Consider the following 14,185-nt stretch of genomic DNA (forward strand, 5'->3'; position numbering starts at 1 on the left):
TATATTTTGTATCCCCATTTTTAAAAAAATCCACAACAGCAATTTATAACTTTCCAAAAGAGGAAAAAATATAAGCGATTATTTGTGTTGGTCAGAACAGAAAAGATGTCAAATTTGTCATCACTCCCTTGTATTAAAAACACTCACGCAGCAGCTTTAAGTAGTTTTCTGTCATTTAATGTCAAGGTAATATAACACAAAGTATAGTGTTATAAATGTGCATTACATTCAAATATAAATATAAAAACTGTTAGATTTACATGTCTTTAAATGTCTTTAAAGAATCGACAGCTTCTCAGAGACCAGTTTATGGTGGAGTTAGTAGAAGGGGCACGAAAACTTCGGCATGTCTTCCTCTTTACCGACCTGCTGCTTTGCGCCAAATTGAAGAAACAAACCGGAGGGCAAGTCAATCTATATGAAACTTTTTTTCACCTGTAGAAACAGTCCTCATTTAAAAGTTGTGTTTTTTCTTTCTTTATCATAATTGTGACCCCTGGTTTCTGTCTCTTCCTGTGTTCAGGAAGGGGCAGCAGTATGACTGTAAGTGGTATATCCCACTAGCTGACGTCACCTTTCAGACCATCGATGAATCGGAGTCTTCACCGGTCCCCCAGATACCAGAGGAGGAAATAGATGCTATGAAGGTCAAGATCTCCCAGATCAAGAACGAGATTCAGAGAGAAAAGGTAGATAAGTGGATTAAATATTCATCAGAAAGGCTTTTCTTCAGTAAACACTCAGCTTTGTGTTAATTGTTTCTCACCTCCTTCCTCTCATTCTCTCATGTGTTCAGAGAGTTTGTAAAAGAGGTAAAGTCCTTGATCGTCTCCGGAAGAAACTGTGCGAACAGGAATCGCTGCTGCTGCTCATATCTCCATGCATGGCCTTCAGAGTCAGTAACAGGAATGGCAAGGTGAATCAATACCAGACAATTTCCTAAAACTGCATTTTTTCAGATATCTGCAATCTGTGTTCTTTGCTAAAAGAACACCACCCAAAAAAATTCTGACATAATTTGCTCACTGTAATGTAATCTTCTTTCTTTCTGTTTTCATATTATGGCCGATAACTGATAAACGGCAAATGCTTAAATTTAATTAACTACTATATTACTATATTGTCAAAAAATTAAAACATATTAACATTGGAAATTTAATATTGGCTGTTTAAAAAAAAAAAAAAACATTCCCAAAAGTTCTTATTTCCTGTGTTTTATTTGTGTATTCCAGGGCTATACATTCCTGATTTCATCTGATTACGAGCGAGAAGAATGGAGGGAGATCATTCGGGAACAGCAGAAAAAGTGTAAGCATTGCTGGTCCTCACAGAAACCTTTCCTACCTTCCAAGAAAATCACAGCAGGACTCTGTAAACTGCTCTTTTCCTTCAGTCACTTATTGGTTAAATGCAGATATTGGTGACTTCACTGAGTGAGTCTCTCTTGGTTTCTGTATGTTCTTTTCTCTCAGGTTTCAAGAGTTTTTCTTTGACTTCCCTGGAGTTGCAGATGCTCACCAACTCCTGCGTGAAGCTACAGACAGTTCACAATGTTCCTCTGACAATCAATAAAGAAGGTGAGTGCCTTTTTGTTTTGTTTTATTAAGATCTATATAGTATTTTATGTCTTTCTACTGTATCAGAAATTTGTCACAATTTGGTTGTTTTTCTCCCATTAGATGATGAATCCACGGGGCTGTATGGCTTTCTAAATGTGATTGTTCATTCTGCAACAGGGCTGAAACAGAGCTTGAGTAAGTTGTCTGGCACGGGATGTCTCACCTAGTTTAGTGTGTTTTTTCAGCACTTACAATTAGATGGAATGAAATCCGGCTCACAGTAATCATTAAATTATTGAATGCCTCCCTAATATGTGTGCACATGCATGAAAACACCTGACATGCTCCCTGCTGTTGTTGGGCAGAGTTCTCTCTATGAGCAGCTGTGGGACGGGTGGATTAACAGGGAACACTGCATTCCTTCTTAAAGCTAACTCTCCATCACTAATTTATGCCTTTCTTTGTTCTTGCTCATTCATTGCTTCGGCTTTCTTGTAGGCTTTATCCTCAATAGCAACTTCCTTACTGTATATACCATGGTGACAATAATAAGATAAGTAATAAGAGCCAAAAGCTCTTCACATTAAAAGTAAAGAAATATTCTTACAACTAGACTATATGCACTGTTTGGGATCTGTAAGCTTTTTTGTATGTGCTCTTTTAAAATTGCTACTTTTATACAGCAAGGATGCATTAAATTGATCTAGATTCATTTATGTTACAAAAGATTTAAATTTTCCTTATAAATGCGGTTCTTTTGAGCTTTCATCAAACAATCCTGTAAAATATGTATTATGGTTTCCACAAAAGTATAAGGCAACACAACTGTTTTTAACATTGATAATAATAAGTAAGTTTATTGAGCACCAAATCAGTATATTAACATGATTTCTGAAAGATCTTGAGACACTGAAGTAATGTCTGCTGAAAATTCAGCTCTGCCATCACAAGAATAAAGTACATTTTAAAATATATTCAATTAGGAAACAGTTATTTTTGACTATTAAAGGCAGGGTGTGTGATTTTTCAAAAACACTTTAGAAAACTGATTCGGACCGAATCGCAAAACAAACTTGTAGCCAATCAGCAATAAGGGCGTGTCTACTCGTGATGTGGAGGAGAGCGCGTTCAGTGCATGGGACGGACATTAGCCGAGCCCACAATATTACTGTTTTACTGTTTTTTTTTTTTTACTGTTTTGATCAAATAAATGCGGTCTTGATGAGAGACTTCTATTAAAAACATTCAAACATTTTACCAACCCCACATTTTTTAATGATAATGTAAATAAATAACCATAGTGTTATAGTATTTATAGTGTTATTTTCAATGTTTCAGATTGAAAAGTGAAAACTGAAGCGTTATACAGTGTTGACAGCTGCTTTTGGTTACTTATTCATTTCAATCATTTTATTTTTTATATCTTATAATTTTTTTATTTTATTTCTAAAATATTTAATTCAGTAAATTATACACAAAATTTAAGCATATCAAATAAAAAGAAAATATTAGAAAATGTATATTAAAATATACTTGTAAAAATGTAAAAATATTGGGATTTTGGTCATACTGCCCATCCCCTAATACTGTTGTGGGAAAATAACGTTCAATTTCTGATTCATGTAAAAAAAAAAATAATTTACATTTGATCATGGTTTTATATGTAACCGGCTTGTTGTCTCTTCTCTCTCCCTCCAGATCTGTACTGTACATTGGAGGTGGACTCGTTCGGCTATTTCGTGAACAAAGCAAAAACTCGTGTGTATAGAGACACCACAGAGCCAAACTGGAATGAGGTCAGAACTGCAGCCCATCCTCAGCACGTAGTTGCCTTCAGAAACATTTAGAGAAACCTAGAGCATTAGAAAGACAGATAGAGTAATTAATCCTTATGCTACAATAACATTTGATCCCACTAGATGAGCTCAAATTACACCCTGCAGCTTTAAATATGAAAAGACATTATAATGCTAGTTGAACAATGTGATTAAATAGAAGTTGGACTCTCTTCTCGCAGGAGTTTGAGATCGAGCTAGAGGGCTCTCAGACCCTCAGACTGCTGTGCTACAGTAAGGTCAAACAGTGCAGGGATGATGGGGAGAACATGGATCGCATCATGGCCAAAGGACAGATTCAGGTATGCCTGCTTATATGATATTTCAATATATGTGACCCTGGACCACAAAACCAGTCATAAGGGTCAATTTTTTAAAACTGAGATTTATACGTCATCTGAAAGCTGAATAAATAAGCTTTCCATTGATGTAATGTATGGTTTGTTAGGATAGGACAATATTTGGCCGAGATACAACTATTTGAAAATCTAGAATCTGAGGGTGCAAAAAAATCTAAATACGGAGAAAATTGCCTTTAAAGTTGTCCAAATGAAGTTCTTAGCAATGCATATTACTAATAAAAAAATAAGTTTTTATATATTTACAGTAGGAAATTTACAAAATATCTTCATGGAACATGATCTTTACCTAATTTCCTAATGATTTTTGGCATAAAAGAAAAATCGATCATTTTGACCCATACAATGTATTGTTGGCTATTGCTACAAATATACCCATGCGACTTAAGACTGGTTTTGTGGTTCAGGGTCACATATTAGGGAGCTTTGAGACGTTGAACTGCTTATGTCCTCACCAACAAACACTGGACAGTTAACAGCTCAAATATTACCTGTTCTAATTTTAAACACTGTTGAACACAGTTGTTTTGATTTTGCATATTGTCAGACTTACTTTCACAGTACTTTTTTTTGTAATAGTAGTATATTTTAGTAGGGCTACAACTAAAAAATGCCGTTTATTAATTAATTAATCCATCAATTATATATTTGATTACTTTTCATAGAAGTGCATTTTCACTATTGTGAAGTGACTGACACTGTTTCTCTGTGCGCAAATCCAAGTAATCAGTTAGGAAATTATTATTATTTCGTTATCAATTTTATCGATTAGTCATAAATTCCAGGATAAAACAAGCAATCTATAATCTGCTTACCCATAGTGACTAAGCATTTACATTTTTAATTCCTAATGCAATGAACAGAGCAAAACCGGTAAATTGTTCAGGTGGATAATCCTGCCATATGCGGTGGTGTGCTCGTGTCACCAGAGAAACCTGAGTGGCGGCTCAGCAGAGGGGCGGCCTTAGGGAAATTCTTAGGTGTTGTGCTAGAGAAGGATTAAAAGGACTGTACTATGGATTGTCGTCGTTGTTTGGAAACGCTCCATAGAGAAAGTGGGACATGACACGCTGACAGAGTCCCAGAGGGGCAGCTGTGAATCTACGGATGAGTTAAGTGAAAGTCAGCATCAGCAAATGAAAGCTTTTGTCTTAATCACATGACCCTTTGTTTTTATGGCAACCATGTTTATTTTTTTCCTATGGCCACAGACCGTATATATTTAGTTTAGTCTAAACACTCCAAACAAGATCCTTTATATCTGTTCACATAGAGTTCAAACTTTTTCAGTATCTTCTCAAATGATTGTTATGGCAGGAAATACACTACTGCCCTAAACTTGAGAAGTGGCACATTTCATTGCTGATAAGCAGAAAAGCACCAGGCGAAACACTTGAAATTGTCTTGAATGCGTTGTTGGTAGGTCAGCTCAGCTGCCACACTGGGCCGTAATCATCAGGGTGGGAGGAGATTCTGTAGTTAATCCCAGCGCTCCATCTGTGTGACAACTCCGTCAGGGGAGCTATGTGTGTGTGTGAACTCAAGAATATATCAGAGACATTCACAACAATAGGTTCATCCAGACCAGCATGAGAACAGCTATGCCAAAACACACACCACTTCAGGGTGACATGGAACGCCAGTCGGCCGTTGTGCTAGAAGATCGAAATTTGACTGTGCTTCTGTGAGCGGAGAGGGATTCCTGTTCCTTTACCCTGCTGCTTCTTGTCAATAACAGTAGCATTCTTTGAGGAACTCGAGCGAGATGGGCAAAAAGGACCAGATGCAGGATAGTGAAGAGCATTATGGTGGAACGAAGACTGTGGGTAGTAAACTGATAAAGGAAGAGTTGATTAGCAGCTGTGCGGTGGAGGAAGAGGAGAAACAGGAGGAGGATGAGGAGGTGGACATTGGCCTCAGGAGGGGTCCCAGCACTGGGGCTCGACTCTGGGGTAGAGTTCGCAGCACGCTTCTCAGGCAGAAGGTAACGAGAGCCTTGCCTCCTCATGTGTGGGGATTTAGGAAATAAACTCAGTTTGTTAATTTGGTTTGAGATGAATATTGTTAAGCAGGCTGGTTAGGAATTGAGATTTTGAATTGTTTGATGTGGATTTTGCTATGAGTCACTTCAAGGGCATTTTGTTGTTTTGGTAAGTACAGTATGTTTTATTTGTTAGTGATCTGAAAAATATTAAGGCTTGAGACTTATTGATGGAGTACATAAGAAAAAAAAACTGGTGTATAGCATGTGATTTCAAACTGGTGACCTCCAGGGGGCAGCAAGGGGCTGCTGGGGGGTCAAAATGTGTTTTTAGGACTGTCAATGTTAACTTAAGTTATAATTAGCTATATTAAATCTGCATTAGTTTTGTGGAAAAAAAATACCACTGTATTGGATACTGTCAATGATAATAAAAAATTGCTTTTGTACTAATGACAGTGACAATGTTAAAGTAAATTATTTAGACACAATTATTTAATTTTCTGACACAGTGTACCATTCAAAAGTTTGGGGTCTGTTATATTATTTAGTTATGAAATAAATATTTTATGCTCAACAGGCTGCATTTATTTGATCACAATACAGTAAAAAAACTGTGAAATGTTTCTACAATTTAAAAGCAGTTTTCTATTTTCAAATGTTTTTAAATGTCATTTATTCCTGTGATGACAAAGCTGAATTTTCAGCAATCATTACTCCAGTCTTCAGTGTCACATCATTCATAAATCATTCTAATATGCTGATTTGCTTCTTAAGAAACATTTATTATTATTATCATCAATGTTAAAAACAGTTGTGCAGCTTAATATTTTTGTGGAAACTGATTGATATATATATATATATATATATATAATAGACAGATAAGTTGAGAGAGACTCTTGAAGGACCAGCACCACATCTTCTTGTACTGTTTGAAGAATTATTTATTTTTTTATTTTTTCAGGATTCTTTGATGAATACAAAGTTCAAAAGAACAGCATTTATTTGAAATAGAAATATTTAGTAACATTAGAAATGTCACTTTTGATCAATTTAATGCATCCTTGATGAATAAAAGTATTTATTTCTTTCAAAAAAAAAGTATTACCAGCCCCAAACTTTTGAAAGGTAGTGCAAATGGGTTCTTATGCGTGAAAATATAGTTTTATAGAATGTAATGTAATGAAATTATTGCTTACTTCTAGTTAAAATATTGATCTATTGGTTTACTATGCCGAGTCTAGACATAGCCTACCTAAAACAATATGTTACGCCCATGATGACATGATATATACAGACATGATGTATACAAAAGACTCCAGATGTATTCTGAACATATAAAATATGATATTGATTTCACCATGTACAAGTGCACCAGTTGCTTCGAATTACACAAATCAGATATTTTGGCATGAGTAAAGATAACCAATCAATACAGGTTTTTCCATTGGCAGCAAGCTGGTAAATTATGTTGTCACAACACCCATAGCAGACCACAAAAAAAACAAACTGACGCCCTGGTATTAGAGACATGATTAGAACAGAATCTGTCACTAGATTAATGCTGACAACTATGACTATGTGGACGTTATGTAATACTATAAGACTGGGGAAGATGGACATATCATAAAGAAGGGAAACTGTTTGGATTTTATTGTTCTTTAGGTTATGCAGTTAATTTAAGTGATGATTTTTTTGTCTGTATCAGTTAAGCTGAAATAGCATTGTGCATTGGTTTGCATCATTCACATACTGTACTGTGTGTCTGGGCAGCTATTCATTTGTCCTGGCTCAGTGCATTTGTTTATTTATTTTTGTGAAATGTAGATACTTTCCAATAGCGTGTTTACTGAGCTGCCATTTTTAGCAGGTGACTCTGTTTGGGTCACGCTCAGATAAGGATTATCCTCTTGATTGACATTTTGTCCCTGTTTTCACAGCTGGATCCTCCATCGCTGCAGGGTAAAGACTGGCAGAGGACAGTAATCAGCATGAATGGGGTCAGTGTGACTCATCCTGCACAATAACAACACAATTATTAATAATAGGAACAGTCATTTTAATAAATGGCCATTTACATTTAAACAGGCCAGCACACTTGATTAAGATCATCTGGATATGTCTGGGAAGTGAATAATAGATGTTGCTGTATCATTGCTGAACACTGAAATGATGATATCTTGTAACTATATGCAGTGCACATGTAGGTGCTTATCACTTGTCTCTTTTGCAGATTTTGTGAGATATTTAAATACGATTATATAGAAAAGGTTTTTGGTATAACAGATACATTTCAGTACTTCTCATTTGTCAAAATAATAACTAAAGTTACCCTGTTCAAAAGTTCACATACATATTTTACAATAATTTGTGAAATGTGTTTGTGTGTGTCTGTGTCTATTTATATATAGTACCATTCAAAAGTGGGGCCAGGAAGATTTTTTAAATGTTTTTAAAGTAGTCTCATTTATTTAAGGCTGCATTTATTTGAACATATAGTAAAAACAGTAATATTGTTACAATTTAAAATAACTGTTTTCTATTTTAATATATTTTAAAACGTCATTTATTCCTGTAATGGCAAAGCTAAATTTTTAGCAACTTCAGTGAATTTTTACGTCAGTCTTCAGAGTCTCATGATCCTTCAGAAATCATACTGATATGCTGATTTGGTGCACAAGAAACATTTCTTATCATATAGAAAACAGTTGCACTACTTATTGTTTTTTTTTTTGTTTAGTTTTTTTACAAGAGACATTTTTTTAGGATTCATTGAGTAGAGAAATCTACAGAAATCTCATGTAACAATGTAAAATAGATCAATTTAATGCATCCTTGCTGAATAAAAGTTTTTAATTTCTTTAAAAACAATCCTACTGACCATTGTGTAGGTATTTTATGAACAGAGTTGTACTTTTTTCCATTAACATCCTCCAATCAATATATAACAATCATTTGTCTGCCATCAAGTTTTAGCAATATGAAGCACAATGATGGATTATCATGGTCATGTGGCTTGATATGAAGCTGATGGCCACAGCTTACAGTGATTTAATTCGTGATTATTTGATAGGTGAGATTGAGCACAGAGTTGTTTTGTTCTCATCAGTGAGATGTTTTTATAAAAAAAAGTTGTGCACATTCATCACTTTCCAGATTGAGGTCAAGCTGTCTATGCGGTTTACCAGCAGAGAGTTCAGTCTGAAGAGGATGCCGTCCAGGAAACAGTCCGGAGTGTTTGGAGTCAAAATCGGGGCTGTTACTAAGTGAGTCAACCAACCAATCAGTCAATCCAGTGTATGACTGATACAAATACACTATACACAGTTTTAATTAAATAAAAAAAAGGGGTATTACATTATTTTCCCTATTAAAAGGTAAGAAGAAAATTAATAGCATTTCAGTAAATAAATATATGTCACATTATATGATTCCAGTCATATCAGTAGCCTAATAAAAGCTAAATATTACTTATTTTCACTCTGTAACCCCATATTTTTGGATACTTTCAAAACTGAAAACTTTTGTATTTAAATAGTGCTGCATCCACACCACTAGATGTCAGTATAAGTCAAAAATGACTGCTAAAAAGGCTAGTGAGTGTGCCTATATTAAGGATTAATATAGTTATATTGTATTGTAACCATTTATGCCAGTTTTATGTCAGACAGCCAGTCGTGATTCAATGATGAAAGAAGTTCCGTTCCGTTCCACTCACCCATCTTTCACTCCAAGAGCAACACCAGTCAGCTGTCAGCCATGTTTCCCATAATTTACAGGACACAGGGACCCTTCTCCGAGTGTTTTCCTAGACCCACATGACTCAAATGAGGGCTCATAAAAATAAGGAGGGGGAAACTTCCTTTTAATAAAGCTGAGGAAAGGTGGTCTCCGTCAGACGGGTTCTCAAAAGCATAAAGGAAAACAGAAAGCAACCCCATTCTAGACTTCCTGAGAAACAGGAAGAAATGATTATTAAAGGCAAGGGTTTGCCAAGGGCTTCCCTCAGAGGACTGCAATAAAAACAGGACTGTGGATTTAGGAATTAGACTCTCAGATATGAATTTTTTTTTGTAGTTTAACAGTTTAACAGCAATTCATTTTGTCCTCTAATAATACTTTTTTTTTTTTTTTACTTGACAGTTTTGGGAGGAGTATATGGTAGACAGATTTTTTTTATTTTCTCAGGTGGTCTCATTATGATGTTGATTTTGGGATATTGGAATGCAGATGTAGGTTTAAATATAGGCTATGAGAACGTTGATACAGCGAAATAATTTTTCCATTCATAGTGAACAAATAAACAAGCTCTCAGAATATGCTGGTTATTTTTTTACTTCCCAGAAATGTGCCAAGAAAATAATGCCTTAAAAAATAAAACATTAATTTTATTTTTTCCATGAAATACAGTTTAACAAAAAGCATCTTCCCATAATCTGTGGTCATAGTATTTACAGCTTGAATACCAAAAAATTAGCACAAATCATTTGAAATATTTTTTCCAGATGCTGGTTATTGACTCATGTGTGTTTGTTACTCTTAGACGGGAGCACTCCAAAGTGCCTCTTATTGTGAGACAGTGTGTAGAAGAGATTGAGCGCAGAGGGATGGAGGAAGTGGGCATCTATCGTGTCTCTGGTGTGGCCACAGACATCCAGGCCCTAAAAGCTGCCTTTGATGCCAGTAAGTGCTTCAGTAATTCTTGTAGGGATGAACCAACAATTAAATTAAATAAAAATAAATTAAATTTTAAAATATTAAAATAGAATTAAATTAAACATTATAATAGAATTAAATGTATTTTAATATATTATATATTTAATATTATATGTGTTGTTATGGCTAAAAATTAGTACTTTTTTGTGAATTAACAGACAATAAAGACGTTTCCGTTATGATGAGTGAGATGGACGTGAATGCCATCGCTGGAACGCTGAAGCTTTACTTCAGAGAGCTTCCTGAGCCCCTCTTCACTGACGAACTCTACGCAAATTTCACTGAAGGCGTTGGTCTGTGTTTTTTTAAGTTCTAATGCATAATAATTTATTCAGAACACGTCATGTTAATAATTGATTTTTGTTTATTTATTTTCTTCAGCATTATCAGACAGTGTGGCAAAGGAAAGCTGTATGCTCAATTTGTTGCTCTCGCTACCTGAACCCAACCTTCTGACCTTTCTGTTTCTACTGGACCATCTGAAGAGGTGCAGTCTGATCCCATCAAACAATTTCAGTAACATGATTCCTAAGTGAAAATAGATTTGAACTTGTGTTTGCGATAACATGATACCAATCTAGAACCAAAAGAAACCACTTAAAACACTAGCTACAGCATAGCAGTGAACTACTTTTTTTTTCTTCACAAAACTATATGCAAATTAGGGCTATTAATAGAATAGAATAATCACAATTAACCCCATAATTTACAGCCAGTCTTTAATAAGCAAAAGGAGATTGAGATTGCGACTTTTTTTATGGGCAGGCAAGCACCATTCACATTTGTTTAAGACCTATATGTTTCTTTCTTATTTTCATCAGGGTTGCTGAGAATGAGAGCGTCAACAAGATGTCCTTCCACAATCTCGCCACAGTATTCGGCCCGACCCTCCTTCGCCCCTCTGAAAAGGACAGTAAAATTCCAGCCAATCCCACGCAGCCCATCTCTATGAGTGACAGCTGGTCTCTTGAGGTTATGTCTCAGGTAACACACATACACTATGAGCTCTGATTTGAACTGCCCTGAAGTCTGAAAGCATCAAAATGGGTCATATACAAAACAATAGCTGTGTTGATGTATTTGTTCCTCTCCGTCTCTGTAGGTCCAGGTATTACTGTACTTCCTGCAGCTGGAGGCGATCCCTACTCCGGATAGTAAACGGCAGAGTATGCTTTTCTCCACGGAGGTTTGAAAAGGAGCTCAGATGCATTATGGTGTGAAATGCACTGGGACTGATTCAGCATGCGACCAATGGAGGGCACCAACATCCTACTGAAATCTTACAAGCGGAGTGAATTCCCTGCATCAGTAGCATTCTGTTGATATTTCTGTAGTGAAGAATGACAAGCCAGTCTGATATCTTCTCATGGACTCACTGTTACAAGCACTTAAGAGTTACATTCAACATGCAGGTGATGTTGCTTATTTTCGCTCTCATCCATTGTAGGATTTCTGACTGAATGGTGGCTCACACTTTGAGTGCCAAGCTTCTCGTAGATCATTGGATGGTGAATGTTATTCTTGCGTTTTCTCTTGTTCCTTTCAGCACTGTGGGTTTCTAAAGAATTACACATTCCAGTTTTCCATAAACGCTTTATTTGATCTGACATTTTGCTCACCTATGATTTATGTCTTCCCATGGCGAGGGCTACGGAACATCTGAATACGTAAATCATAAGGAGGAACACATGTATATGGCCCCTTTCTGATGGATAAAACACAACACAGAGAACTAAAATGTGAGGTTCTTTAACCAACGTGTGACTATGGTCAACATGTTAGCATATTAGTTCATAACTAAAAAGAATATACGACACAATTATAGTTTACCGTTCCCATGATTCCCAAGTATGTACATTCCTTTTGTTTTATGAAAACATTTCTCTGTTTTATCTCACATAAATCCAACTAATATTAGATTACTGAGCCTATATTAAAACAATACAGCGCACATTGGTCATATCACATGATATTATAGGACATACACATATATACACATTATTTTTCAGTACTGTTTAAACTGGAAACCTCACATAACTTAGGAAATAAAACATAAAATAGTTTTAAATCTTTATATCATTTAAAGTATTATAGGAAATGATTAACCGTAACTGATGGACTCAATATATTCAAATGGATATAGGAGTTCTCCATCAGAATAATATCACTGCTACATTAGTTTTCTGTATTCAAGAAATAGCAAAAATTAACTTAATTCAAACACTGTACATTTTTCTTGTTTAATCATTTGGGTTCATTATATTTTCACTTTGTAAAACTTTGCTGTTCACAAAACTTCAACGATCCTGAACAGTGTCAATATCTTGCCCTGTTAAGTGTGTGTGTAAATTGTTCAGTTTATTATGGCTAATATGCATATATCTGTATTATGTTGTTCAGAACAAAGAAGAGGTTGTGTATTATTTGGATGTCATGTAACATGCAGGCATGTTGTTTTGTTAATTACTTATTTTTCTTTTAGAGATTTCCTTTAGTTATTGTGCCCCGCTTGTGTATTTCCTTTAGACTAAGGAAAACTGAGACATTCCTGTAATTGTGTTGAAGATCATTGCCTTTCTCTGTTCTTATTCCATTGTATGTTCTGGAATCTGCACTTCCTTTATCAAGCTCCTGCTTGAATTACAGCTATATCCATTCCTCCTTTTTCTCTCTTTTATTTGGTCCGTTGCACGCTGTACTGATGAAGATATTCCTGGCTGCTATTTTACAACCCAGCTTCCATGATGAGGAAATGTTCTGTATATGGATAAGTATGGCACAGTGTGGATTAAGGAGATGGATCACAATAAACTCCTTCATCCTCTTGTTTCCACAGAGCCGTTGACTGTTTTGTGTGTTTATCTGACCGATGGCCAAGTACATTAAACAGTCCTCAATAGAGATAGCATTACTCCCCAGAAGACGTTAGGACACAGTGGTTTGCGTTCAGCATTCTTTCCTCTCCTGGAGCACTAATGCTGAAACAATAGACTTCGTTTATTATTATTACTGGACAATATTGAAACTGCACAATGCTATTGTATGGCAGACCTGTAACATTAAATGTGGCCATGTGATTCTGTACAAAGTAAATGAATAATAAAATTAAAGTTGGTTAAAATGATAATTACAGATCCCATGTTTTTGTTGATATGTTTAATAAAAAATTCTCTAACATTAACCTATGTTAATGAAAAATAAGCAGTTCCAAACAGGTCAAATTGTTATAAGAAAACGTTTTATGCATTATTTTATGGTGAATGTGTAGTTCATCTGAATGGTAGCTTAATTCAGGCTAAATTTGCAAACAATTTTGAGAAAAACAAATTTTATTTGTCAGTTTTGGAAATTATTAAATCTTTTCATTTTTAATGCTTTAAAATGGCCAAATAACACAAATCAGGATTTTAAGTTTTATTTAGACATTAGTCCCACATTGGTAACAAGAATTCAAAATTGCAGGCTTCATGGAAAATAAATGGAAAATTAACATCTAATTTAATATTCTTGTTTTTCCTGCTGATTAAAAAAAATTAAGATAATGTTATAGTTTTGATAATTTTGAAAAGAAAAAAAAAGTTATCCTATGCTCACCAAGGTTCATTCTAAAACATTATCAGAATAATCTAAAACAGCATTATTCTAAAATGCTGATTTGTTGCTCAAGAAACATTTCTTATTATTATCAATGTTGAAAATAGTTGTGCTGCTTAATATTTTTATGGAAACACAAAA

The 14,185-nt window shown here is 35.1% G+C and overlaps 1 protein-coding gene across 1 annotated transcript in view; it reads left to right on the top strand.

Annotated features, from left to right (window-relative positions):
* Window positions 1–13,287, top strand: part of LOC107724895 (breakpoint cluster region protein-like) — a 48,959-nt gene extending 35,672 nt beyond the window's left edge. The window contains exons 9-23 of the mRNA XM_016533988.1: window positions 283–404; window positions 524–689; window positions 797–916; window positions 1,233–1,308; window positions 1,473–1,577; window positions 1,680–1,754; window positions 3,258–3,355; window positions 3,577–3,696; window positions 7,675–7,734; window positions 8,891–9,000; window positions 10,278–10,417; window positions 10,609–10,743; window positions 10,832–10,937; window positions 11,272–11,434; window positions 11,553–13,287. Of these exons, the coding sequence (XP_016389474.1) occupies window positions 283–404; window positions 524–689; window positions 797–916; window positions 1,233–1,308; window positions 1,473–1,577; window positions 1,680–1,754; window positions 3,258–3,355; window positions 3,577–3,696; window positions 7,675–7,734; window positions 8,891–9,000; window positions 10,278–10,417; window positions 10,609–10,743; window positions 10,832–10,937; window positions 11,272–11,434; window positions 11,553–11,642 (1,686 nt within the window). The 3' untranslated portion in view covers window positions 11,643–13,287. The remainder of the gene's footprint in view (window positions 1–282; window positions 405–523; window positions 690–796; window positions 917–1,232; window positions 1,309–1,472; window positions 1,578–1,679; window positions 1,755–3,257; window positions 3,356–3,576; window positions 3,697–7,674; window positions 7,735–8,890; window positions 9,001–10,277; window positions 10,418–10,608; window positions 10,744–10,831; window positions 10,938–11,271; window positions 11,435–11,552) is intronic.
* Window positions 13,288–14,185: the final 898 nt, after the last annotated feature.

This window comes from Sinocyclocheilus rhinocerous, unplaced genomic scaffold, assembly GCF_001515625.1.
Source record: "Sinocyclocheilus rhinocerous isolate Xijiao unplaced genomic scaffold, SAMN03320098_v1.1 scaffold515, whole genome shotgun sequence".
NCBI classification, from domain to species: Eukaryota; Metazoa; Chordata; class Actinopteri; order Cypriniformes; family Cyprinidae; genus Sinocyclocheilus; species Sinocyclocheilus rhinocerous.